Below are 27,614 nucleotides of genomic sequence, written 5' to 3' on the forward strand. Positions count from 1 at the left end.
AAAACACTCACAGTGTGCTGCGTGTATATTGAGCCACACCAAAAAATAACCCTCAGTGATTTCGAAGACCTTTTAAATCAACTACCGGAACCTTATGTGGTAGTTGGTGATTTTAATGCACATTCTCCCTTTTTGGCAAAGCGAGAAAATTTATGCACGAGGCCAAATTATAGATCTTATTTATCTAATAATGTTTGCTTACTGAACACCGGTAGATCGACCTACTGCTCTCCGAGCACGGGAAAATTTAGTGTTTTAGATCTATTTTTTTTTTGGTCACCTTCTGTTTTTAATGACGTTAAGTGGGGACTTTTAGATAATCCATATGGGAGTGGTCACCTAGCAGTACTAATCAGCTTGTCATCACCAAAAATCATCCCGAACAAACCACGGCGGTGGAAGCTCCACTTAGCCGACTGGTCGCTTCTTCAGTCTGAAGCCAGCCTGGAGAGTATTTTCAGAAGAGCTGATTGTAGAAGAATTAAATGAGACTTACAAATTGTATAATAAATGCAGCCTGCTTAGCTATCCCACAATCCTTGGGAGTTGTGCATCATGATCATAAGATATGGTATACAGGAGAATGCCGGGATGCAAAAAGGAAACAAAATAAGGCCTGGGGAACTTTCCGCAGGTACTCAACACATGAAAAGCTCATAGCATTTAAAAAAACTAGCAAAAGTACGGTTTATTTGTCGAAATGCCGAAAAAAAGTTTTGTCCAGAGGTATGTGACATCACTCTAAATAGCACGATGAAGTCTAAAAAAATGTGGGAGCAAATTTACAGACTGAAGCTGCTCCCCATTTACAGTTCCTCTGTTGACAGCCCTGGTAGTCAGTCAAGCATAGAAGAACAAGCAGACATATTAGGCAAACATTTTTCCATGGTATCCAGTTCCTCACATTACACCGACACTTTTTTAAAGTACAAAAATATAGCTGAAAAACAAAAACTGCCCACAAGTGAGTGTAAATGAACCTTATAATAGTGTAATCACTCAAGAAATGCATACAGTACTCTCTGCCAGAAAACACTGCACCAGGGGCTGATGAAGTGCATTATGAAATGCTGGCTCACCCCTCTGAAAATAGCTTTTAAAGCATTCCTTAAACTTTTCAATAAGATATGGGTATTAGAAAAGCTACCACAAGCATGGAAAACAGCCATTATTGTTCTGTTGCTTAAACTGGGTAAACCGCCAACCTCTCCCAGCAGTTATCGGCCTATAGCTCTAACAAGTTGCCTCTCCAAGTCCTTCGAAAGTATTTTAAATATTCGATTAAATTTTTTTACTAGAATCATGCAAACACCTTGACGTTCATCAGTGCGGGTTAAAAAAAATAATCCGCGGCAGTTGGCCATCTGGTTCGCCTTGAAAATGCCGTCCAGAAGGCATTTGTACACAGACAACAATGTCTTGCTGTCTTTTTTGACCTTGACAAGGCATATGATACTACTTGGAGGTATGGAATTCTTCGTGACCTAGCAGAGCTAGCCGTACGTGGTAGAATGTTGAACTGTCTGAAGATTCTATGTCTAGCCGCTTTTTTTCAGGTACGCCTAGGCGCAACACCTTCGAGAAGCTTTGTTCTAGAGAACGGGGTACCCCAGGGCTGTATTTTAAGCGCAACACTTTTTGTTGTGAAAATGAATTTAATTGCAAAATAATTCCAAAATCTATTATGTATTCAGTTTACGTTGACGATTTTCAGATAGCTTTTACATCCTCCAACATTTCAACATGTCAGCGACAAATAGTTAACTATAAACAAGCTGCCCAACAAGCTATGTTGGGCAGGTAAAAATGGATTCCAGTTTTCCCCTCAGAAAACGGTGGCAGTGATGTTCTCACGAAAACTAGAATATTTTGCCTTTAAACAAATTTTTAGGTATCACTTTTGATAAAAAACTAACATTCCTGCCTGATATATATAACCTTAAAGAAAGCTTCTAAATCCCTCAACATGCTCGTTTCTCTCAAGGAAGCACTGGGGATCTGATCAAACATGCCTGTTGCACATCTACCGCTTTGCTGTACGCTCCAGTTTAGATTATGGTTATATTGGTGTATGGCTCTGCGAGACCATCATATCTAAAGTGACTAGACCCAATACATAACCTTGGTTTATGTCTTTCTAATGGTGCATACAGAACAGTCGCTTTAGGATGTTAAACCCCACAAACCAAACCATTAAAAGCATCTATGTAGAAACTAATAAACCACCCCTTGCAAACAGGAGGAGGATGCTTATATGTGCATACATACTCAAAATAAGGTCTTTACCAAAACATCTCTTTTACCCCTTAGTTACAAAGTGCTCTTTCAGAACACTGTTCATAAACAAACCCCATTCAATCAGGCCCTTACTACTACGCTTTGAAGAAATATGCCAAGATTTAGGAATACTGGATGCATTTTCAAATGTAGCCTAGAGGCAGTGTCCATTTCCGCCCTGGTACAGCCTTCCCACTACCTGCGACTTCACACTGACAGCCTTTCGAAAAGACCAAAATGCCACACGAACACATGTTACAAGAATACCTAGCACTGTGACAGAGGTATATGAACTTCACCGAATATTTTACAGATGGATCAAAAACAGCAAATAATATTGGATGTGCTGTTGTGCAAGGCAGCAGGGAAAAAGTAAGGCTGCCTAACAGTGCATCAGTATTTACTGCAGAATGTTACGCTGTCTATGTAGCTGTAGGTAAAATTATGAAACACAACTGCAAAAAGAGCATAATGTATACAGATTCTTTAAGTCTGCTTACGGTATTACATTCTAAAAATGCAGTTGAGCCTCTATAGTAAGAAACATCATTCAAGGCATAGAAAAAATCACAACGCAAGGCCAAACTATAATATTTTGCTGGATTCCTAGCCACGTCGGGATAGATGGTAACGAAAGAGTCGACTCATCTGCTAAACAAGCTCGAAATAAGGAAAGAAAATACACATCCCCTACAAGGATTGTGTTAGGTTAGTAAAAAGAAGCTTGAGAGAAAAATGGCAGAATAAATGGAATAATGAAGAACAAAATAAGCCACACACAGTAAAACCCATAGTAGGAGAATGGAAGTGATGTACACAGAAGAACCGCTTCAGTGAGGTGATTTTGTGCCATCTTCGAATTGGACATACACACTTGAAACACAATTTCTTACTGAGAAAAGAGCAAAAACCTTTATTTCGAAAAATGTGGAGGTCAGCTTACCGTGAACCACATTCTCATCTCGTGCACAGAACTTGAACTGTTACAAAAAAAATATTTTGCTCCATTTTATAATGAACGCATCCCATTCCACCCCTGCTTACTGTTAGGAAACAACCCGCTTGTTGAAATTTCATGTTTTTAATTTTCTTAGAGTTAGGGAGGGATGCTAAATAAGCTGTAATTTTCTACACTTTTCAATTTCACTCATAAAAGAAGCTCAGCCACCTTGTGTCTGGCACATGATGGCCTTGGTTGCCGACGTGCCAAAAAAACACAACGCAACACATGCCTCACCAAGTAGCATATTGTTTGTATATTTTTAGAGAAGTAATTTAACATTGGCACTTGCCTGGATTTTTTGAAATCAGTGGGAATAAAAATTGGGAGAACACCTAATTATGATTAGCTTATTGGTGCAATAGCATAAGAACATTGTTGTAAGCTGTCATGCATTATCACTTGCATGGTGAGCTGTCGGGTTAACTGGCAGGTTGCAGGTTTGTGACACCATTGGCATTTTGTCCCATGGAGGCTCCGATGCCATTGCCTAAAATTGCTCTCAGCTGAGAGTACAGTTTTCGTAAAGGCAAAATGAGCAGCGTGTCTTACAGGCTGCAACTCCTGCTGGATGGCATGTCAATCGGCGTCATGGCTCGGTGTTTGAGTTGTGCGGTTGCTTTGGTGTTGAGTTCTGCCTGTTCGTTGATACAAATACTACTAACTAAAAACCCCGGTGAAAATGCAGCAACAATAGCATTGCACACATCAAAAACTGACAACCCACTCAGTACTTCACATTTTACGTGTAGCCAAGAGCAATTTTTCATTGATCCTAGAAAATGCAGGCACGTGCCAATGAACAGGCCAGTAGTTCTGCACAGAGGAACTTTTAAAGACCAACTGGCAAATGAGGGAATCATTGTACACTAATGTTTTAAACATCATTTTAGAGAAGAAAACATGCAAAAATATTAGGTCTCTATACCCTTTTAGTACGCTTTAATAAGCAGGCAGGAACCCTGCCGTGGTGGTGCAGTGTTTAGGGCACTCTACTTTTGTGTCCAAGAATGCTGGATTGAATCCTCGCTGCTGTGGCTGCTTTTCGATGGAGGCGAATAGTAAGGTGCCCGTGTGCTGTGTTATGTCTGTGCACATTAATTACCCCAGGTGGCCGAAATTTCCAGCGCTCTCCACTACGTCGTCTCTTGTAGCCTGAGTCACTTTAGGACGTTGAACCCTATAAACCAACCAATAAGCAGGCGTGTGCTCATGTTTCTATATACTTCGACCAGTGCCAAGATGTACTCTGTAATTATTACAGTGCCTTCCAAGTACAGCTTTTTAAGGCGAAAGCCTTTAATGCCTCATACTGTCGTTAGCAGCCATGTCTGCAAATGTGTCCGCATTTCGAGAGCTACAGTTAAAAATAAATTGATAAACTTGTCTTCTACGATGGAATCGAACCTCCATCCTTTGGATCCCCAACCCAGCGCTTTACCATTGTGTCACACCCTGGACTGCTATTTACAAGGGTTACCTATTCAGTAAAGACTAAGACTGAGTCTAGTACTCTTTGTTGTGCGCTCACTGCGCCATCTTTCGGTGTTTGTGGTAAACATCGTGATTCCATTAACATTGCACCATATGCACCATCACTCTGCCTCTAATGAGGTGGCAGCAGTATTTATTCAAACAAGGAATAGCATCATTGCTTCCATGTGTGCCCATAGTGGGCTTTGCGTGAGCGATGCTATGCTATCAAGTTTTATGTGCAGCTTAACCAAACGGCAACGAAGACATATGCTTGTGTGACACGTGCACTTGGTGAGGATGTCACGTTTCGTGCAACTTGTTTTCGATAGTTTGTGGGGGTTCAATACGGCTCGGACTCTGCTCTCGGAGCCAAATGCCCTGCCACTAGCTCGGGCCACACTGGTAGCGAGGAAGAATGACACACCGAGGCAAAGCCAGCGGACCAAGCTGTTTATTGGGAGTGCCCAGTTGTCATCTTCGATCATAGCAGCACTCGCGCACTCCGACGCGTTATCTCTAGAGCACTGCACGGACCGTAATTATCGGCCCGAGCCCGGCCCGGCTTTTCCAATACGATCCGGGCCCGATCCCAAGGAAACTCTGACCTACCCGGCCCGCCAAGTGGGCTACTTCTTGCACTGAGGAAATCCGATATAGCCTATCAGATGTTCTATGGTCGATTGATTATAGCAGAATTTTCTTCAATTCACCTGCGGATGCACTCATACGCTCTTGCAGAGCTGAAAGCTAAAGTAGGACGTCTACAGCAGTAAGTGGATTTAGGCTAGGCCTCTCTTGGGTATGGATAGGGGGTGTCCCGTTTGAACCCTATTTCATGAACACTTTCATTTCAAAAGTAGAGGTTGGAATTGTTTTCATGCAGAATGTTTGCTGCTGAGGGCATTCTTGCTCTCCCGCCCCACCTTATGTTGCCCCTGGGTGCCTGTAATACTTTCTGCGGTTCAGAATGTGAGATGATTGCAAAGGAAAGGAACCTAATCAGCATCAGGAAACTGGAATTGTATGTATTTGAGTTTCGTTCTGGTGATGATGAGGAAATATCTTGTTGATGATGGAATCGAGGGTTTTTGATGCCTTGTTGGTTCTAACTCTCAAACATTGATATTTGTTGAGGAGTTGTAATGTTAACTATTTATTTATGACAATAAATAAAAAAACAAGGAAGAAGTGAGACAAAAGTATTTACACCATGACTAAGGCTATGATCAGACGAATTTAGCCCCGTTTCAAACTAGAGCACTTACTTTAAAAACCTCTGTCTTCACCCTTAGCACAGCCAGCAACCAATATAACAACAGTCTACTCTCCTTATCAATTGATATTAGGGAAAGGGAAAATAATTTTTCTGCCAGCTAATCAAAGCCTAGGGAAAGGATATCAAGATATCAAGGAACCAACGATGAGGAAGAAATAACCAATTTTTCTGCAATTCCGTCGACCAATAAAAAATTGGAAAGATAGAGGTTGATCGGGACTTCAACAAAGCGTGCAAACCGCATTGCAGTCACTAGATGCATAATGTCTGTTTTTTTATCCCATATCTGGGAACAATCGCTTCAAGATGCCTATACATTCACCGCTTGCTTTAAAAACAAACAAAAAAAAAAGTCGTTACAGGCAATGCCGCATTCTCACTGCGGCTATCTGCAGGAACAAACAGAAAATTTGTAGTAAAGTATGAAACTAAATTTACGGTAGAGTTTCAGTTTGTCACAATAGCTTCAGAAATACAGCCGAAAATGAAGGTTTTTCGATTCCTCTACGTGGAACGCATACTGGAGCGAAACTAAGAAGTGCCGAGCAATCGGTATGGCATGTAATAATGAGACACAATTTCATGTATAAAGTTTGATTACTGTTTCTTTACCTTCTGCTTAAATCTGTGTTCATGTGGCACAAAAGCAGCACAAAGGACAGGGACAGAAAGAAAACAGTACTAGCACAGACTATCCCGAATCGTCCCTCTGCACCTATGTTCACATCTCATAATCTGCTTCATTTCGGACTGGCAAGGAAGTGTGGCATGCGCATATGCGGTACCTGAAATCTAATTTTCACACTGTGAAGAGAACCGGCTGCAAAAGAATGAAACTCACCTCCAACCTGACTTTTGACTTGGCCAGCGAATTCCCAGAAGATATCCATGGAAGTTGCTGCCCTGAACTCATTCGCTCCCGCTGCACACGGGCCTGACGTACAATTTGAGGCAGCGCAACAAACTTGTTGTTTTCAAAATGTGCGCATCATTTTGAGTGGTCCGAAGGCCACGTAACAACATGCACCGGAGAGTTCGCCCAGACATCTCTGACGATTGCAGTGAATTGCAACCCCTCAGTCGGAGCAAGGGAGCGGAAAAGAAAAACTGCTGTGGTGATGGGTGTGACGGGCCCTTCTGCTGGATTCTGCCGGAACTCTCAGGGTATTGCTGCCACTTGCACCCATATGTCGCGCTCGGCGCCTCAAGGCAGTACTTCTGATATGAACAGTATTCAGCAGGCTGTCCACCGCGCGGAAAGTTTTTTTTTTTTGAGGGGGATTCTTGCTGGCTATTGTTGGTACACTGCCACTGAAAGCAAAGCCGAGCGTACGTTTCCTGCTTTGTATCTTTTTTTTTACCCTCTTCCATTCAAAGCATATGTTAGTGCGCCGAGTCAAACTTGAAACGAAGTGCTCGTGCGTGGAGGGTGGGGTGGACAAAACGTGCTGCCAGTCTAGAAAGAGTAGCGGCAGTCTTCTTTGGTTTCTTTTCAGCGTCTTTTTTTTTTTTGGTACGTGTGTGGTGAAAGACGCAAAAGCGGCCGTAAGAAGATCAGTTTTAACGCACTGACGCTGTTAGAAAGCAGACCTTCACAGGTTCTTCCATTGCCCCACATGAGAAGAGTACATCCGCTTCTCACGCACGCCATGTGTTTGGTGGCGTTCACTTGTTCTGGAGTAACTTACCTCGATACCGGCGCATCTTCTTCAGCTGCCTGTAGCACGCACGTCGTCCACCGCAAATTGGGTTCTTCAAACTGGACGGCAAACGCATGCGCTTTCGAACCATGCGGCTACTGGAGAGAGCTGCGTGCACAGAAGGAAGGAGAAAAGGAACGGAAACGGGTCCTTTGGCGGCAGCACCGCTGACCCTCTGTCAGGCGGCCCATGACAAGTGCTTCCACAAGCTCTGTGATGGACGTGAACAGGGACAATAGGACTAAAATCTCTCAGCGTACAGCTGGTGTCATGAGAGGACCATATATCTATTTGCTGTTTTATATGCATACAATTGTTTGCTTTTCACATTGTTTTAATTTTCTCTTCACATCCCTAGCATGTCATATCCATTAGCGTGTATTGAAAAGTTTGCAGTCTGGAAATAGTCCTGAACTGGCACTATATTTACCTGGTACTGCCTTCACCTGTTAACCATGTAAAACATATGCAGTGGGCATTCAGTTAAACTAGCTGTTTATTCGCAGGCTCGAGCCCGGCCCTGGCCCATCTCTTTACAGGCCTGAGCCCAGCCCGGGCCCATGGCTCAAAAGCCCGTGCCCAGCCCAGGCACGCCAGAAAAGTGCTTTACCCGACCTGGGCTTTCGGGTAAACCCGAGCCGTGCAGTGCTCTAGTCGTCTCTCTCAAGATGCAGATGCCGTCCGTCAAGATGAGAGGGGAGGGGAAGGAGGTCCCGACCGGTGCGCTACGCTAGTTCTCCCACCCCTGCCATCTCCGCAACAGCTCGCGAGAGCTCCCCACAAAAGAGAGAGAGGGTGTTCGCTGTGTCGTGCAGGCGAGGGGAAAGTTGAATTTCCACAAGTTCAAAGACTTCAAAAACAGGAGGGGACACCCTCAATTGCAAGGAGGCGGTGGTGCACCTGTTACAGGCTTTTTTTTTATAAAACCATCAACACAGCGGGTGCAATGATAGACTTATGGATGCCTCACTCTTTTACAGCATGCCCAATGACAGGCGATTTCAGTAGGAAGCACCGATGGAATTTTGGACAAACATCTTCACTTGTCAAGAATCTGTGCAGAGCGGATTCCCTGCCTTCTTGCGCCAGTCTAGAAACAAAATCATGTCGATTTAAGCAGTGGGTAGGAGAGGAAGGTGAACACTGGTGAAAGACAATTATTACTGCAGATCAGACCTGGGTATACTGGTATGGCCCAGAGATGAAGTGCCGAAGCACTATGTAAGTTGAAAGGGAAAGCCTCGACCACTAGAGGCCAAGGCACAAATGTTGGCAAACAAGGCAATGGTCATCACAATTTTCAAACACAAATGGAGGTTGTATACACCTACGCAGTTCCTAGAGGCCAGACAGTAATCGCAGAGTACTGCAGAGGTGTATAAAACAAAAAAAGGCCAGATTTTGTGGGAAATTGGAAACTGCACCGTGGCAAGCCAAGGGCTATTGTTGAGAATACTCTGGTCCTATTTCTCGCTCAGGAAAAGATTGCTGCAGTCCCTGACTTATGTTAATAGTCTTATCCTGGTCCCCTGTGACTCCTTCTGGCCCCCAACAACAAAAAAAGCAACTAAAGGGTCGTCATTTTCAAATGGCGCAGGACGCAGTCAATGCTTTGGAGGCGGCTTTCAAGCAGGTAGCAAAAAATGGCTGAGCCCAGGTTTTCCAGGCATAGTAGAAACGGCCTGCAATTGCATTTCGTTTAGCGTAGAGCACTTTAAAGGTGGTCAAATTCCTGAGTGGTAATTTTCAGAAATTAGTGTTTTAGAGAATGAGTCTTAAGGCCTGTTCACACTTGCAACTCGTGGACGTTGTGCAACTGGTTTGGTCGAAAAGCAACAGTCGCAGGCCATTCAATCACTGCTCGATTTTTCAGCTCAGCTTTGTGACTGCTGATCGCAAACTGGTAACCAGTCAGCGGCTCAGCTGAAGGAAACGGAAGTTAGCTTTACTCTATGTGGTGAGCAGTCAAGATAGTGTGAACATCGGTCGAGCTGAGCGGCTCCCTGGTCGCATGCAGCAACTAGTTGCACGCCCTTCACAACTCGCAAGTTTGAATAGACCTTCAGTCTTTATTGAACAACCATTGTAGTTGGTTGGTTTATGGGGTTTAAGGCCCCAAAGTGACTCGGGTTATAAGAGATGCGTTATTTAGTTCCCACATATTCCCACAGACAGCTTGGGGATGACTGAAAGATAGTGTTTTACTCACAAATCAAATGTACAATGAAAAGATAACATACCTGTTGCAACTTCTAGGTGTACATCTCAGCTACACCGTGCTGCTGATTCAACTCCAACTCAATTAAAGAATGCTTGACTATAAGCAGGACATTTCCACAACATAGATTTTAGATGAAATTTCTCACAAGCCAGAAGTAGCTTTGTGGTTACACGTAAACCTGGAGCTGTTGTCCACTTGTAAAGCAAAATAATTCATGCATGTCTGCACATGATCATTGAATGGAATACCGCAGAAACCTGAAAATGCACACTGCTGACAAATGCAAAAAAGCTCTGTACAGACCATTGTTTCCCATTACACTGAATAATATATAGCATTATTCAAGGTGTGCCAAAATGGCTTCGTAGTAGATTACTTTGAACAATTATACATACCAGAAGAGCACTGTGAACTTTTGCCATCGGAGGATATGCGATGGTTTCTGTCATTTATTCTGCACAAGAATGCATTATCCCTACCAGCAACTTCTAATAGGAACCCTACCCCTACCATTCTGTGCACACACGCTAAATAGCACCACATGTAGCTCATGGAATTATGGTCCAATGCCTGCATTATCTGTGGACAAGCACAGATGTGTTTGTTCTGCATTCTCTGGCAATTTCTCATCTAAATAAAGTCAAGTTGTCAGTTCCCAATTGTTATGTCTGCTACTTGGAATCTTTCCTTGTAGAAATGAAGGAATGCCATTTAGTCACAAAATCAAATTCGTGCTGCAATCAGGAACTGCAAATGATGCTTGCTGCGGGTGTAGCACAGTCCCTCATTGGTTTAATGCAGTAATGGAATTGCATTAAATCAGTTCTTAGCAGCATAAAATCACAGGTTATTCTTTTGTCAGAAGTAGATTTAGCTATTTTCATTACCAGGGAGATTTTACTCCCTGCTGCCTTGTTAAGGCTATCAAACTAGAAGACCCTGCTGGTTCCTCGGCCAGTCCTAGCTAGAGCAGTTGTTTTTCGATGGAGGTGCAAAAGGCATGCTGTGGTGCCAGTGCTTGCTTAAAGAATCCTCAGTGGCCTAAATTAATCCAAAATCCTTCGCTATAGAATCCCTTGTAGCTCATGTATGGCTTTGGAGCACTAGCCTCACAATTTGCTGTTGTAGTGAAGAACTATTATAGGAATTTACTTTGTAGTTATAGAAGTCCTAAATGTCATCTGAAGGGGTATGAACACATTTACTTAGTTTAAACTTTTTTGAGTTTCACATGGAACCCATTGGTAGGAGCTTTTACTCCTTAAGTTCAGTATAGTGCTAAAGTCAAGCAACAATTATGCTCGACTGAAAAGGTTAAGTTGACGATATTAACTGGACGTCTTTGCAGCTCCTGGATCTGTTCATGGCTGAAGATTGGTCAACTTACTTCCATGACCACGGAAAGGAGACCAGCCGATATTTGCGTGTGAATCCAAGCCTCGCATTGCTGCTACTGGAGAAGGTGCGCGAAGCGGACAAAAAGAAAAATATTTTCTCTTCCTTGAAGCAGAAAGAGCGAGACAAGAAGAAGCTTCAAGAAACCGTGCTCAAGCAGCTAAGGCAGCTGGTGGCATAAGTAATGTGCTGTGTCCATGCTTGCCTGTAACTGCACCGGTGAACAAACAAATCTGAAACATGTTTTATTGTTCATTTTGGCAACATACTATTGTTGTGTGACCATCCTTGTATACACTACTAAAAACAGTAACAGTAACTCTGAAGCAGAGAGAGAATATAGGCTACCTTGGATAAGAATCCACTAACATGGAATAATAATGCAAGGGCACTCAATGGTGCGAGACCCGAAGTTGGGCATAACGAGCCAGAAAGACTGCTGCTGAAAGACTGGCGTAGGCAAGGAAGCCAGCCGAGTGGCCGTCTTTGGGGTGATGACTAGGCATTGGCACTGAGAGGCCGGCTATCAGCTGCTATCACCCAAAAGAGGTGAACGGTCTCCTCCAGGCGGCTCGGGCACACCACCGCGCAACATGCGGTCCACTTCCAGGTCTGAACGTGCAGCTGGCCGGTCAAGGCGCGATGCCTTGAGTGCTGCCAGGTACACGGACCGGTGCACCCGCATGTACACTGTGTCGGCCACTGCCTGCACACTGTAGTCTGGCACAAAGGGCTCCTCGGGCACTGGCCATGAAGGCTCACCTGCCGCCAGGTTCTGTGCCACAGCACCCTCCGAGGTGTCTGCTGGACCAGCAAGGAAGGCTGCCATTAGGACACACGACTAAGCATAGTAGCAAGTGCTCGAGCTGTGTACAATCAATGAGAACTTCATGTCTGAAGAAGTGACTCTGTGCAACAATATAGCTTAAACAGTTCCACCTGTGTGTGAAATGATCACAAGTGAACGTAGAAATTTTTATAGCAGTCTCAGTAGTTGTGCAACACTGACTGAAGGTGACAAGAACAACCATATCTGTTGTCAGGAAAACTTTTCTCAACTGATTGTGACCAGGCAGCATTTTCTTCAATGACTGGCCCAGACACAAGCACAAAGTTGTAAAATGGCACTAACCGAGATGTATTTTTGCCCTGTGCACGAGACTTTATGTAACCTATAAAAAACAACTATTTCATGCGACCCTGCCTCGCTGAATACTTAAAATGTCATCAGAACAGTAAGGACATCACATTTCAAGGGACCACTACGGCCACTCAGTGGTTAGGGTACTATACCACTGCACAAGGGGGCTTGCATTCGATCCTTGCTAGGGTGGTTGAACTTTATGGACATAAAATGCAATGCAAAGCAATGATGTCCTTGCACATTAAAGAACCCCAGATTGTTAAAATCATCTAAAGCCCTTCGCTACAGCATGCTTTATTGCCCTTAGGACGTTGAACTCCGTAAACCAAACTAATTTTCAAGGTTAACTTGTGGACCACCGTGACTTTCATATGATAAGATAACCATAAGCTGCAAATGCAGTGGAATCTAACTCTTAATTCAAACATACAGTTGGAACTGACATGACGTTCTAGCGTTGTCAACACCAAGCATAAGTTTTTAAACAAGGCTCGCTCACCTCAGTTCGAACTTTGCACAAATTGTTGGTTCTGACTTATTGAATATATATATCTGCTGTACTGCTTTTTTGCTACTGGTTACACAAGTACTACAGTAAAATCTCGTTACAAGAGACACCTTTAAAATGGTTTGGTTGGTTTTCCTATGTTTGTCACGTTAACAACATTGTATAGAGACCCTGTTACTAAGGGCAGCTTTCGTAGGTCCCTAGAGTAAATTCTTCACTACATAAAAGAGGCACAACCCAGATATGCTCATGCAGCGCAGCTGACTCATACCAACTTGTATGTGCGGCAGTTTAGATTCCCTTAGCTACATTCTGTTCCATATCAGTGTCCTGTTCTGTTGCAATATGTCAGGAACCAAGAAGTGCCACTTCTTGATTGGGAAGTCAAAATGTCCTCGTTTCAGTCGCACAGGAATGCGATAACTGGCTGACGGCTGAAAAAACAGTAATAACTCGTGACGCGGGCACATGCTTTTGCAACAAAGACAAAGTTTAGGAGCCAGCAGGTCGCATCGAACAGCTTCACGAACCATACGTTTAGGCCCCTGCAGTATATCCAAACTTCAAGGAGATGTGGGAACACCAAGAAATTAGTGTGGCAAAGGTCTAGACAGACTGCTGCAGCTACTGGCACGTAGTGCTGAGCAATAAATAAGCAAATAAATGAGTTGCAAAGAGCAAAGCACAACGGATGCCAATAAGCTGCCCTCACCTGGGCGGCAGTAGATGGCTGGAATGCCAAACGTGCTGAAGGGTCCAGTCTCGAAGAGTAGCTTCTCGCGGCCCACGGTGACGCTAACCCGTCCTTCGAGCACCAGGGCGAAGTAGTCAGCTGGCTGACCAGCGACGTAAATGACGGGATCATCACGTGAGTGCATTTTTATATTTATGAAAATATTTTGCAGCATCAGCCTCCGCAGCACCGACTCTGAGATGAGGTTCTTCTTGAAAGGCTCAACAGCTGCATGGAAGTAGAGAGCCATTAAGAACCGGAGCTTGCTCCGGTTTCTTGAAGACAATAAGTCTGCATGACTTTTTAATGTTAAAGACAGCCTCATCCTATGCCACACGGCAAGTCTTCAAATAAAAAAAAGAGAATGCCAAAACTGCATACACATTTTTTTCTATATTGCATCGGGTTGGTCAAATTATTGCTTGAAAGATGAAAATAATACACTGCTTGCTTTTCACAGATAACCCCAAGAGGGTCGGCAGGTCATAAATCTCCTGTTTGAAACTGCAACGTTGCAAGCAAAACACAGCGCTCAAACAAATCAAAATGTAATATCCGGGCCATAACGCATATATAAATCTTCAATGGACTGTTAGGTAATGTATATATCTCTTTTATACCCTCTGCTACTTGTGCACTGATATTTCCTGCATGTGCAGATGGAACAAAAAAGTAAAGGGAAGAATGGAATGGTGCCCAATTTTTCTTCAAATTCAATTTTTGTTTCCTGGCCTGGCCCAAGGGGAAAAAACCTGTACATACTACATGCTTTCCTGCAGACTAGACCATCCAAACAACTTTCTATTCTTCAGAGATCATTTGTTCATCAGGATATATATTTTGTATGGCATTTTTCTTTAAATAGCATATGAAAAGGTTATTTAATATAATTGTTACGTTGGTAATGCCTTTATTTTCATAAACAGGCACAAAAATGCTAATTTGAATGTTTATTACACGCATCTCATAAAGGTACTAACAGATCTTCTTCAAGAGGTCTGGAATATTATGTCTTTATCCCACCTTAAAAAAGATGTCCCTGTTTCAGTGCATGTAATTGGTACTGGGATTAATTTGCAAAACATATCTTTATTCACCCTCTCAGCCCCTCTTGAAATGAAATGTGAGGTGTTTATCGTATCGAGCAGCTTCCATTGTTTATGTTCTCGAGGACCAGTCCCTCGGTGATGCTTACCGTCTCTCAACAGCACGGCTCTATAAGGCAAAAGCCTTTAATGCCTCATCATTGTCAGCAGAGGCTGTCATACTTTCGAGGGAGATAGTTAAATATAAGATAAACCTTGTCCCCACTGGGAATCGAATCTTCATCCCTTGGATCCCCAACTGAGCGCTTCACCAGCTGCTGCGTGCCCCGGATCGTGAAACGTTTATCATAATTCCCCTTGTCTACTGTGAGGATAGCGGGATTCCGCGAGTGACAGATACTGCACCTTTAATTTCCTGTAAACGAATTACAGAACGCCAGTGAACTTTGATGCGTTCAGTGGAATGCTGGTTGTGTTTTACAAAGGGTACGCCATGTACAGTCATGACTGGTCGTGACGTCACCAGGCGATTCATGTATAGACGAAGTTGACCCCGCCAGGCATTCGATCCAGGCATCTGTGCGGCGCTTTTCATTTGGCGCTTCCTCAAACGCCGCACCACACAGTAGACAGAAGCAGACCCAGATGTCAAGGAGGCGGTAGTACAGCAAGCATCAGCGGAATTCAAATTGATTTACAGGATAGAAAAGGCGCAGTATCTGTCACAATTTTCCATGGACACATGTACCACGCCGTAAAAGAAGGGAGGAAGGTGGCAGTGAAAGAAGAGGGCAATAGAGGTGCCGTAGTGGAGTGCTACGATCCACCGCGCTATAATGGCTATTACCTCATCGCACTTTAGTGGTCCAAGTACCCTCTACAATTTGATTTTTTTCAGCCACCTTAGACCTAGAGTGTGCTCCTTAATTTTCATGGCACTAGCGCTACAATACTAGGCACCTAAGTTTTTATTCTATTTGTTGGCTTTTTTGCATTGCTGTGAACATATTAGTTTACATATTTTAATGCCTTCTTGCTGTGCAAATGTCCGACTTATGCTGATTTGGCACCAACCATTTTATGGAAGATAAGGCACATGGTATACGGGATTTAATGGTCCACAAGCAACACCGCCTACGATGCATGCTATAGTGGAAGACTCCGGATTAATTTTGGCCACCTGGGGCCGAATCCAAGAAAGAGTTTGCTTTGGAACGCGTTCGGTTTCTTTCTTGCCGCCTCGCTCCATTGACGGTGTGTTGCCACTGCTGGCGGTGACATCAAATCACGGAGGCGGGACCACGGATTTTGTAGATGTCACAAGGCATGTCACTCAAGTGAAAGCGAACTCGTTCAGTTGCTGTGTGCGGAACTGTGGAAGTGCCGTTTGGTTCAGCACGAGAAACATGCCGGTCCCTCCCGTTGTCGCTCTGTTGTTCGCAGTGCTCAGTAAATAGAGGAGGCTGTGGCTCAGTTAATGCGACTGGCAGCTTCGGTGATTGTGCATACATGATAATCCTTTCTACTTGCCTGACGATGCTTTCCAGAGGCACTTCAGGCTGACAAAGAAATAAAAGTGCACCACAGCCCAACAAAGACAAGCACACACACAAGGGAGCGGAAACTACTGTACACGCTGCGAGAAACATTGAAACCTTACCAAAATAAATTGTATGTTTATTTTATGAGCTCTAATTAATAAATTTGTAGTACTGCAGTCAAATACATTAATTTAGAGCTTAAAGAGGTGCTGAAGGTAGCATATAGCCCCTTAAAGAAACCGTGGAACCGCCTATCAAAGCTGGTTGGCTGTTGTCTGCCCCACTGTCCTTCCAGCATTTGCGTCACCCCCTCCTCTCCAATGCCTGTCAAATCGGTGTCATGACAAAGCAAACTATTTCGTGGATTCGGCCACTGGAGTTCCTTGATGTGCACTACATTGTGCAGTGCGTGGGCACCTGATATTTCGCCTTCATCAAAATGCGGCTGCTACAGTTAGGATCGAACCTGCGTTACTGGGATCAGCAGTCGAGTGCCCTAAACACTGAGCCACCATGGCAGGGCTATTTACACGGAAGAAGATTATGCAGTGAGGAGAAATGATTATGCACTAACTGCCCTTTGTTGATTTTTGGTCCTTGAGATAGGAATGGCCACGTAAGGAGGCCAGAAATATATGCCATTGTTGTTTATAAAGTTGTTAGCCTTTAATATAATTAGGGGACGGAAACTTTACTAACATGTAGGGCATTCTACAGATGGAAATGCCACAAGCAAAGCCCAAAAGGATGTTCACGACGGTTTCATACCATTGCGCTTCCCATTTAGCATAGCACAAGCCTACACTGGAAATGTAACAGTAACGGAATTGCTGTACCCAATCTCTAATGCAGCCAGCAACTCGTTCGCTCATGAGCTGAGTAACTTACATGTGGCCAAATACTGGAACGTGGCAAGAGCCAGCTGTGGTGCAATGATGTGCTTGCCTTGCCGGCCATAACCAAGCTTGGCAAAATCTGAAAAGTCTTGGCGCACTTGAGCTTCTTTTCGTTTCAGCTTTCTCCGATTATCCACTGCAACAAAAAACTGTGTGAGCAGCCCAGTAAACATTTAGCTACTTTCAAACTTACTCAAGACATCCGTCTCATCAATGATTTCAGACTGTAAAATCTCCTCAATGACATCCTCAAGAGTGACCAAGCCAAGAAGTTCGTAGAATGGGTCGCCATCTCCTTCCGTATTCACACGACGTACAAAGGCCATGTGGGACTGCCCTGGAGCATAAAAATAATTTCAAGAAAGCATTCCAACTTCGATTGGATTGCATTAAGAATTCTGAAAGCACTCAACACTGTCTCCTCTGCCTTTTTATAGGAAAAAAAAAAAAAAAGCAATGAGTGTGGTGTACTAAAGATAATAAGGAAGAAACAACTCTGTGCACAGTAATCAGCAAGACACCTCACAATTGCAATGCATTTGGCTTTAGCACCACCTCAAGATGCGCATTTAAGTAGAAGCAGCTCTCTTTGCAAAAACTAGACGTGCAACACTAGACTTACAATACTACATTCTGGCAGCACTATAGCAGAACATACATAGACACCCCATCACATAATGCATCTCAATACATAAATTTGCATTCACAGTTATGGCTAAAGTAATAGCTGAACTGTTAAACCTGTGCTTGCGAATTTCAGAGCACTTGATTACCATATGGAATGCCACATTTTTTTTCATTATCAGCCTGCCATGATTCATTCTTCGCAGTATATTCAAGTAACCCTCATGTTGCTATATTAAACCACCCAATTTCCTATGTGCTTAAACTCACTAACATAAAAAAACAGCAAGTTAGATCACTCCATCACGGTTACCTTTCTTGAATTCATTGAGCAAGTTGACAAGAGTTTCATCTTCAAAGACAAATGTGAGGGGATGATTGTAGAATTCGCACAATGTCCGAAGAGGGATTTCGTCCTCGGGGTCCACAAAGGCTAGGTCCTTTATGTTCAAAAGTCCAACAACATTATTGCGATCACCCTCAAATACTGGAATGCGAGTGTAGCCCTGTCCAATGATCTGGGACACTGTTTCAAAGTCTAGAACTGCTGTTACAGGCAGCATGAACACGTCATCCATACGAGTCATCGCTTCGTTAGCAGTCTTCTTCTTGAGCTCTAGTGCTCCACTGATGATGTCCACTTCCTCATTCTCCAACATGTTATAATCTTTGGTGAGACGAATGTACTCTATCAGCTTCTCCCTGTCATACACATGGCCTATCTCCTCCCCGAGTACCCAGTCAAGGATCTTGGAAATGGGCCAGGACAGTGGAAGTGTGAGCGCCATGAACACCTTTGTGATGAACAGCGTGCGTGCACCAATCTGCAGTCCATGCCTGGAGCAGATGGCTTGAGGAATGATTTCGCCAAAAATGACAATACTGATGGTGGAACCAACAACAGCCACGATGCCTGAGGTGAGGTCATCTAAAAGTATGGTAAGCGTGCTATTGACAAGCACATTGCCTAGAAGCAGGGAGCAGAGAAGGTAGTTTCCATGGTTGCGCAGTGGCGCGATCACTTTAGCCCATTTGCGCTCACTGGGCGATCCACACGACTCAATGACGCGCAGCTCTGTCTTGTCGAGCGCCATCAGGCCAAGATTGAGGCCACTGAAGAGGCCAGACAGCAGGAGGAGACCAGCCAGAATGATGGCCTGCACCCAGACGGGCATGAGCCGGCCCTGGGTCAGCAGTGTAACCCACGGTTCGTCGCCCTGGTGCACCCACTTGACATCCTCGCTGAAGGGAGCCTTGCTGCATACGTAATAGCGCACGCTGGCCCCGGGAAGGCTCACCAGCACAGACGCTTTTCCGCCACCCACGTTAGTGGCGTGCACCACAGCTACTGTGGGCACCTCGTCGCAGGCCGAGCCCCTCGGCGCGGCTTCGTGGGTGAATGCGAACGAGCTCTGGTTGGTGAAACCGTTGCCGAACAGGTGTAGCTCCACCGTTGTTCCTGCAGGGACCTGCGTCATGCCAGAGTCCAGGGTGGCCACACGGTCACCGAACGCCCGCAGGCCCAGTACTTGCGCCGTCTCACCGTCGTCCAGCCTGCGAGGCAAATTACGCGGGTTAAACACGGACAAGACACTGCGCCTGCTGCTCCTAACACGTGCGCGGCGTACTGCGCGCGTTCTGGGAATGCCAGTAAAAGCTGTCGCGAAAACAATTACGTACACAACGTGCCGTATACACGCAAAATACATCGGTTGCCCATCATCGCGCTACGAGCACAAGTATGCATGCACTCCGATAATGCTACCCAGTGCTGCTTCTAGCGCTAAGTTTGGACGCGCGCGCGATTTACTACATGCAGCAAAGAAACGAAAGTAAAGTACTTACAATGATTTGGACAGGTTGCGTTTGGGCCCCGTAACGTTTCGATCGGTCGAGCGCCTGCCAAGGCCCAGGTTTCGACGCATTCTAAGCGGGCCGGCGTGCCTCGTCGGCGCAGTGGCGTACATAAGTCTAACCGCTTTTCCTTGGTGCCTCCAACGACCACGGTTGCGCGTGCACAGGTAGAGCGCGTCGTGCGGGGTAGCCGCGGGAATGATGCCTTGGACGACAACATCTCCGTTGCTGTCAGCGCGAACTCGAAGCTGTCTGCCCACGAAAAGCTGGCTATGACACTCCTGACCGTTTTCCAAGCTCTCGCTTGTGAACGCAATCTTGGTCCTGTTGGGCAGCAGTCCCGTGCCTCGCAGGCGCACTGCCACCCAGGAGTTGGGAAAAACTCGGGGAACTCGCGCACTGTCAGGATACCACTCCGTGCAGACGGCTTCAATCTTGTCTACAGTGACGAAATCCTCGCGATTCGCTAGAGGCTGGCCGATATAAATCGCGGAGCAACAAGCACAAAGCCAGAGAACTAGAAATCTATGAAGCCCATTGCTAGCAGACGCCATATTACGCTTTTACACCATCAACATTGCAGCAGAATGCAGACGCGTATGATGTCGCCACCGTCGGTGCTCCGCGCGCTCCTGCCGCCTGCTGCCTCGGCGCGCGAGATGCGATGCGCACAGCTGCCGAGCGAGCGAGCGAACTGCCGAGCGCGCGCGGCGCAGGTTACTTTTATAATACGCTCGCGCGCGATTCTGCTGCACTACATGTGCATCTGAAGCTCGCCGAGATGGCGCCGCCTGCATCGCGTTCTCGGCCTGCTTCCACTCTCCGACGCCGAGCGGCCGAGCCGTGCGAGAAACAGCCTTGGTCTGAGTACAGCCAGTACAGCGTCGCACGAATGATGCTGCGCATTACAGTCGGTCCGATTTGTACCACTGTCCACCTGCGGGCTTTGCGACAATATTACGGCAAACGTAATCTAATTGTAACCGCAGCTTCACGTACCCAATCGCACGTTCTTGCATTTATCTAATTTTACGTTTTACAAATACATTTTCAGGCCTTATAATTAAAGAAAGTTTCGCTGTTAAGAAAGCGGGGCATCACAAAATAATTACAAGACGTTAACAACAGCATTGTGACTTGCCTGTGCACATGTGGGAATACGAGTTCAGTTGTTTCGAAATGGCAAAAACAAAAATGTTGCTATGCTTCACTTCACCATTAACTGTTTTACGCGTTAGCGGGCCCATGACTCAGAAATGCCGGCGTCGGCGCTGTCTTGGTTGTAACGCGAAAATGAGTACATGATTTCGCATGAAAAGTATGATGCAACCACTTTTGGTGCGGCCTTCAGGTCGGTTTCATACCAGTGCGCTTCCCATATTAGCATACATATGCTAGAAAAGTTAAAGGCTAGTTTGGAATAGGCATCCGAACAGACGACATATATGTACAGTCATGAGCAAAAGTGGAGAGACCATGCGATTTGAGAAAACTACCCGCCAGCTTTTTCTGACAGTGAAAGTTATTTCTGAGAAGTGCATTAGGTACCATGCATAATATACTTGCCTTCTTGCCCAAGCAATTTTCTCTGGCACATCTTTTTATACATCAAAAAAGCAATCGTAGCAGTTAGTGTGATCTCTCCACTTTTGCTCACGACTGTACCTCCGATAGTATGCCCTTATTGCATTAAGTGTGGGTGTCCACCGAGATGTGACACACATATTGCGCTCAAACTCGAGCAAAAGTATATAAACAAATCCGCGGAATGAAAAGGCAATGTTAAAGTTTGTGTTGCATCTACTATTAGAGTGAAGCTTCAGCATTCCCCAATCTTTGAATGCAAAGTGGCACTTATGGCTACTGAAATACAATTGTCATGCAGTGAGCGAAATAAAAATTATTTATTCACAGGATCTCACGGCAGTTGAAGAAACAACACTGGCTGAAGTCATTACAGCTGTAGTGTCATGACTAGGATGCAAGAGGTAACAAATGCAGAACAATGTTTGCATGCACAGAACAAGCAGACAAGCAACAATTTTTGCAGCCACTGATTTGGCATAACACTAGCAGCATAAAAAGGTCTTTTCAAGTTCTGGATGGCACAACGACTACCTTGTAGTTGTTATCTTGCAGAGCATACAATACAAAGATAGTCCTCTTAATTTCAAATACAAGGCTGTACACCTTTTCCGTTAGCAAAAGCAATTGTTTCTTATACCTAGGGTGCTTTTCCACAAGATTAGTAGCACTATTTTCAAAACTACGGCCATCAGCCTCCATGTTAAGAAGTGCAACAGATGACCGCAGTACATCCCCGGTCAGCTCAACTGCTATGACATCTAACATGGGAATCCTTCCGAGGTGCCCTTGAGCTAGTGGTGCCAACTGCGTTGCAATCTGGGATTCATATCTTCGTCTATTACTTGTGGACACCTTTTCGACAACAGTAAACACAATTCGCAATGTGGGTCCACTAGAATTAAATTCCGGTTTTGGTGGTTCGGTCTGGGGACTTCTATCAAAAAACTCGCAGAACTCAGGCACAGACAGCCTTTTCTCAGTGAAGCGATCCTTCTCAACACTACGCAGCCTGAGATAGCCAGGTTCAGCTTCCTTTAGCAAGGCAAGATGTGGGACAAAGTTTTCCTTGCAAAAGTATGCAGCCTCTTCAACACCATCTTGGGGTGCCACGACTGCTGGAACATCCATGTTCCATAACCGCGCTAAAAGTGCGAGCTGCTGCTCTCGCATTGCAATAGACATGTCACCTATGTTCCCAAGAACACATTCCACCAAGGACGGCATCTCACCATCTTCTGCCAATGCTTGCACAATTTTCTCGACAGAAAAGCTGATTCCTGCAGCAGCCAAGTCCCGTTTTGCACCAGCCACAGCAAAGGAAGCCACCAGCTTATCATAGCGACCTCCCACTGCCAACAAATCCCGACCTTGACGGCGTGGTTTTCTGTGCGACTGGCAGGAAATTTCAAAAACAATGCCTGAATACATGCGCTCATCACAAACCAGACAAGGCACAATTGTTATTGGCAGCTGAAATGCCAGGGCGGAGGATGACTGTAGCACTGCCTCAAGATCATGCAGGGCCTGTCTGGCAAGCGCAGCTGCAGAGCTCTTCTGTCGTACGACAAACCGGTACATAGTAGACACTTTTGCGAAATTGTCTTCCACTTCATAAAACTGAGTAAGGAGTGCCACAGCCTGATCCCCTATATTCACTGCATCAAGCTCCTGCATAAGTTGTACTTTGGAAGAAGAATGCACCGTACGTAAGGATGCAAATACATGTGACCATTTGCTCTCGGCTACTCCACAATGCATTAAGAGAGACTGCAAAAGGCCTGTGTGACCTACACGTATGCTGTAGCCTCGAGCTTGGAGCTGGGGAAACACAGTCACTACCTCACTACCTATGTGGAGCAGTTCTGCACAGTGAGTTAAGGCACTTTGATGGCTAGAACAAACAATGTCAAATGCACATTCATGCAGTTCCCTTGGGTGGCAACCAAACACTTTTCGTGAACGATAAACTTTTTCAATTGCGTAACGTCGCAGTGCCACTGCATCACTTCGTCTTGCTATATACCGAGCAAACGGAACCCTCATATTGTGCGGCAGCGCCACTACCAATCCTCCATGGTCCATGAAATGAACCTTACTGTCATCATCCTCACTGCCTTGGCATTTCGGAAGCATTGTTGGAATAACCACTGGTATGCCACCGTGCCTCAAGAGAACATGCTCCAAAGACATCTTCACGTGCCGAAAAAGCAATGCTGACTGAGGCAATGGATTACCCTTGCGCATGTCCACATCGTAGGCATAATCTTGAATGACATTAGGTACTTGCTGGAATAGGGCATTGACCAGATGCTTGTAGGCTTTACTTTGTGGGTTGGAAACAGTGTGATTAAGCACCTCAGCTACTTGCGCTTCCTGCAAATGTGGCGGAGGAAGCTGAGGTGAAGCAAGCAGCTCTACTGCACTGGGTCTCTGCGATGGATCGTGCTGCAACAGCCAATGTATTAGGCCCACTTGCTGGCTGGTAAGAAGGTCACAGGCCTCACTTGGAAGAGTGATGCTTGGGAGTCTCAGGTTTGCTAAAAGCTTAACCCTTTCCATGGCAGTGTTAAGAGCAGGCCAACACATTTCGAAGAGAATAATGCCTAGGCTGTATATGTCTACTTTTTGACTGTACACAACACGACCTCCAGTGGACACAAAAAGCTCGGGTGCTGTGTACAGTGTGGTACCCACACGCCCCGTTAGGCTGCCAGATGTGGGCTGATCAACATGCTCCAGTGCTTCGGATGTTTCCACTCTTGATAGCAAGGCTGTGGTTGCCAGTCCGAAGTCGCCAATCTTCACATGGTCTCCCGAGTCAAGAAAGATGTTGACGGGCTTGAGGTCTCGATGTATCATACCTTGCTGATGGATATGAGCCAACCCTTCTATGACCTCTCTAAAGAGGCGCCACATTCTGCTCGGCTCCTTATGAAGGCCATTGTCAATGGCTGTGCGCAATGTGCTCTTTTCACAAAATTCCATCTGGATGAACATGAACTGCCGCGCCTGTGCCACAGCTGCTGGCTCTTCAGACACTTCAGATTCCTCTTTTTCACTACCTTCGAAGACAATATTGTCGCTTGATGAAGAATCACCAAAGGCACAACCAAACATATTGTCGGATGAACTTGAGTCGTCAGCATTGGCACCTGGCAAGCTCCAGCCAAGTGAGGTGCCTTTAGGAGACTCTGTACTCACACCAGAGGATGCTAATGTTTCAGGTACTTGCTCCTCTGTAGTGACTTCAATCCAAGAGTTGTAATAGCGCACAACATTTTCATGGTTAAGCCTTGACAGCAGCTTGACTTCTCTTAATATTTTTCGATTGAGCACTTTGCTGGATGGGTTTAGTTGAATGCGCTTGATCGCATACACACAACGATCAAGCTTGTTGCGCACTTTAAAGACATCTCCAAAACCACCTCTCCCCAACCATCGAAGCACTTCAAATTCACCCTGGAGGCGCGAGTGACCTGCAGAGTTCAGTGCGCAACTGCCAGACTCATCTGGGCCCTCGTCATTAAGTGGCTCATCTTCCATGCTGGGACCCCTCTGCATGAGGAACGGATGACTTAAAAGCTGCTCACATGACCAGCGGTCCTGTTCTTGCACAGCCAAGCAGCGTTCAAGAAAATCTCGAGCATCCAGCGACAAATTGCTTGGTATATCTGTGTTAGTTGCATGCTCACCCCGAAACAAAGAGAGAAGCACTTTTCCGAGCTGCAAAATGTCGTTCTTCTTTTTAGATTTGCTGGTGGACCCAGAATCATAGCATGGGGGCAGGCACAAATCTACAATTTTTTTGGGAATGCTGAAATCTGCCACTTTTACAACACCAGAACAGTCAACAAAAATACTAGACTCTCTAAGATCTTTATGCACAACTGAGTTGCAGTGGAGAAATTGTAGTGCTTGAAGGATGCCATTAGCATAGTTCCGCAAAAGTGCCACATCAAGTGGAATGCCTTGAGCTATAAATGAATTCAGGGGACAGCCTTTTACAAACTCCTGTAGTACGTAAAAAACTCGTTTTTCAGGAACATACAAGCTACCTAAGTAGTGGACTAGGTTTGCATGCTTTAGTTTCATAAGCGTCTGCAGTTCCTGTTCAACAGTAGTCACATGATAATCTGTTTTCAGTGTCCACTGTACAATACACATAAGCTCTCCTGTGGCAGAGTCAAAGCCGCCAAATGTGCTATGTCCACGTTCACTGTGACCAAGGCAGCTGCACTTGTATATTGCGTGCTCTCCAATCTTGGAAGAGAAACTGAGCAACTCAGGTCTGCGGGCGCAGCAGTTTCGCTCTTTCCCCTCAGCAATTTTCGAATCCGTGCGCCGCCTCCTAGCCTCTACTTTCATCTCCTGTTGATGCCGCATGATCTCAAGCTCAAACGCCTGTCTCTGTTTTTCCTCTTCCAGCCGCTGCTGGTTCAGCTGTTGCTGCTGCTCACGCGCCTTCTCCGCCTCTTGTTTTTCTCTATTTTTGAGCATTTCGTCGTAAAATGAACCACGTTCGGGTGTGTTGTGCTGCCGAAGAAACCACTGGACGTGTTGGGCAAGCTCGAGCACCATGACCTCCCCGACAAGCCGCTTTGTCAATTCTAGCAGCTCCTTTCGAAGTTCTACCAGGGCTTGTTTCGACAGTCCCTTTTCGTTGCACACGTCTACGCATGGAACGTCATTCGGGTACTGGCTGCTGCACCTGACGTGAAGGTCCACCTGTACATGCGCTTGGAAAGGAGTCATGCTTTGCTGGGGCCTCAGAGTGAGCAGAAGCTCCGGCGGACGCCACATTTTCCACTTGTCTTGTCTCCGCAGGTCTTTCACGTCGTCAGGAAACATTGACTGCAGCACCTTCATTTCATTCTCCTGCCGTTCTTTCAGATCCTCCTCTTCCATCTTAATGGCTAGAGCTTCGTATTAATTCTCCCTGGCTGTCCGGAGGCATTTAAAGGGCCAATCATGTTTTCCAGGTTTGTGAGCACACAAATAAAGGGCTAGTGCAACGTACACCAATCACACACCGAAGCGGAATGCATGTAGACGACGAGAACGAACTTTTCAAAAGCAACACATCCCACAACACGCGCATAGCACGATAGAACCAATAGCTTCGCTATATAAGACCGATCACTGCTTTCACGTCTAGACCCACGTGACGTTCTCAAGCACATCTTAGCGCGGGAACTTTAAAATATGTAAAGAAAGGAATTTGCATCATACCATCATACTGTTTTTTTTTTTTTTGGTCTATTTGATTACTTGCGCGCATGTGTGCGTGCGTACGCTAAAAGGTGGGGAGCACTCGTTCAAAAGTTCGGAAGAAAAGAAAACTGGTTTAGTTTATGGGGTTTAACGTCAAAAACCGACTCAGGCTTGAGATGCCGTAGTGGAAGGCTCCGGAAATTTCGACCACTTGGGGTTCTTTAACGTGCACTACATCGCACAGCACACGGGCACCTTGCTTTTCGCCTCCATCAAAAGGCGGCCTCCGAGGCCGGGATTCGATCCCGCATCCTTGGGCACAGCATGCAGTCGAGCGCCGTAACCACTGCGCCACCTCGGCAAAGAAAGTGTCATGAGTACGATTCAGGTCTGCTTGTCCCTGGGACATGTTTGTCCACTAGAAATTACTTATATAAACATATCGTCTTCATTCAGTCGCCTATCAAAAACATTCTAACATGGCACATTAGTACCACTGACCTTTCCCGACGTACTTGGAGACTAGACTGGGCGCGAGCGCCACCACTGGAGCGAACGGCGCTAGCATCGACATAGGGCTAAAACCCCTCTATCTTTACCTAGGGCACGGCTCTCCCTCGAGACCGGCCGTTCCTAGGGAAGCAAGTGGGATCACGTGACTCCTCTTGCTGCTGTTGCAGCAGATGCTCGATTGAATTTGTGCGTTTTAGTCGCGTTTATTTCTGCATTTTTTCTCGATAAGGAGCGCTAGCATTGCACTTTTTGATCTGGCATCGTTGCTGACGTTGCTGAAGTTTATTTAAGCTGTTGCCATGGTCCGTTATTGCTCTGCATCCGGACGTACGCGACGGAACCCGGCGCAAGCTCCTATTGCTACCCGAAAAATAGGCTCACAGAATCTTCCTTATTCAAGATTTGAATGAGCAAAGAAGCGAGCGGTCCTTCTCATGTGTGTAGCACACATTTCAGGGAACAAAATTTCGTTCATGGAGTTCGCATTAAACAGTTCGGTGAGTAGCGGCAGAAGGAACGGCGCGCGCGTTTTGATTTGCGCTCATCACTTGTGTAGCTAACGAAGACCTATATCGCTGGCAAGGTGGAAAAGATGCTGCATTCACGGAGCAG

General features: G+C 45.5%; 3 protein-coding genes across 4 annotated transcripts in view; 1 reads left to right on the forward strand and 2 right to left on the reverse strand.

Annotated features, from left to right (window-relative positions):
• The window catches only part of Sec15 (exocyst complex component Sec15), a 27,093-nt gene extending 15,479 nt beyond the window's left edge, over window positions 1–11,614 (forward strand). The window contains exon 16 of the mRNA XM_084591020.1: window positions 11,299–11,614. Coding sequence (XP_084447146.1) covers window positions 11,299–11,526 — 228 coding nt within the window. The 3' untranslated portion in view covers window positions 11,527–11,614. The remainder of the gene's footprint in view (window positions 1–11,298) is intronic.
• Window positions 11,577–20,394, reverse strand: LOC146206344 (unextended protein-like). 2 transcript variants are annotated; one of them, XM_084591019.1, is made up of 6 exons: window positions 19,683–20,394; window positions 18,151–19,391; window positions 17,407–17,550; window positions 17,206–17,349; window positions 13,710–13,958; window positions 11,577–12,146 (listed from the first exon to the last, which is right to left on the reverse strand). In XM_084591019.1, exons 1-6 carry the CDS (start codon window positions 20,243–20,245, stop codon window positions 11,872–11,874), a joined length of 2,616 nt encoding a protein of 871 aa, XP_084447145.1. In that variant the 5' UTR covers window positions 20,246–20,394; the 3' UTR covers window positions 11,577–11,871. The 2 variants fall into 2 exon arrangements, with proteins under 2 accessions (XP_084447145.1, XP_084447144.1); XM_084591018.1 differs by having other exon boundaries at window positions 11,577–12,149; window positions 19,683–20,393.
• A 1,182-nt stretch (window positions 20,395–21,576) lies between these two features.
• Gcn2 (eukaryotic translation initiation factor 2 alpha kinase Gcn2) lies at window positions 21,577–26,405 on the reverse strand. Its single transcript, XM_084591021.1, has one exon. It carries the CDS (start codon window positions 26,181–26,183, stop codon window positions 21,783–21,785), a length of 4,401 nt encoding a protein of 1,466 aa, XP_084447147.1. The 5' UTR covers window positions 26,184–26,405; the 3' UTR covers window positions 21,577–21,782.
• Window positions 26,406–27,614: the final 1,209 nt, after the last annotated feature.

This window comes from Amblyomma maculatum, chromosome 1 (genome assembly GCF_055883805.1).
Source record: "Amblyomma maculatum isolate TAMU_Amacu chromosome 1, ASM5588380v1, whole genome shotgun sequence".
Lineage (NCBI taxonomy): Eukaryota > Metazoa > Arthropoda > Arachnida > Ixodida > Ixodidae > Amblyomma > Amblyomma maculatum.

What these genes read in the sequence shown, in the direction of transcription:
- LOC146206344 (XM_084591018.1), bottom strand. Translation starts at nt 20,245, where the DNA reads ATGGCGTCTGCTAGCAATGGGCTTCATAGATTTCTAGTTCTCTGGCTT. An exon ending in GCTCAATGAATTCAAGAAAG is followed by an intron (nt 17,551 to 18,150) that starts GTAACCGTGATG and finishes TTTATGCTCCAG; the next exon opens with GGCAGTCCCACATGGCCTTT. An exon ending in GTTCCAGTATTTGGCCACAT is followed by an intron (nt 13,959 to 17,205) that starts GTAAGTTACTCA and finishes ACTTCCATGCAG; the next exon opens with CTGTTGAGCCTTTCAAGAAG.
- Gcn2 (XM_084591021.1), bottom strand. Translation starts at nt 26,183, where the DNA reads ATGGAAGAGGAGGATCTGAAAGAACGGCAGGAGAATGAAATGAAGGTG.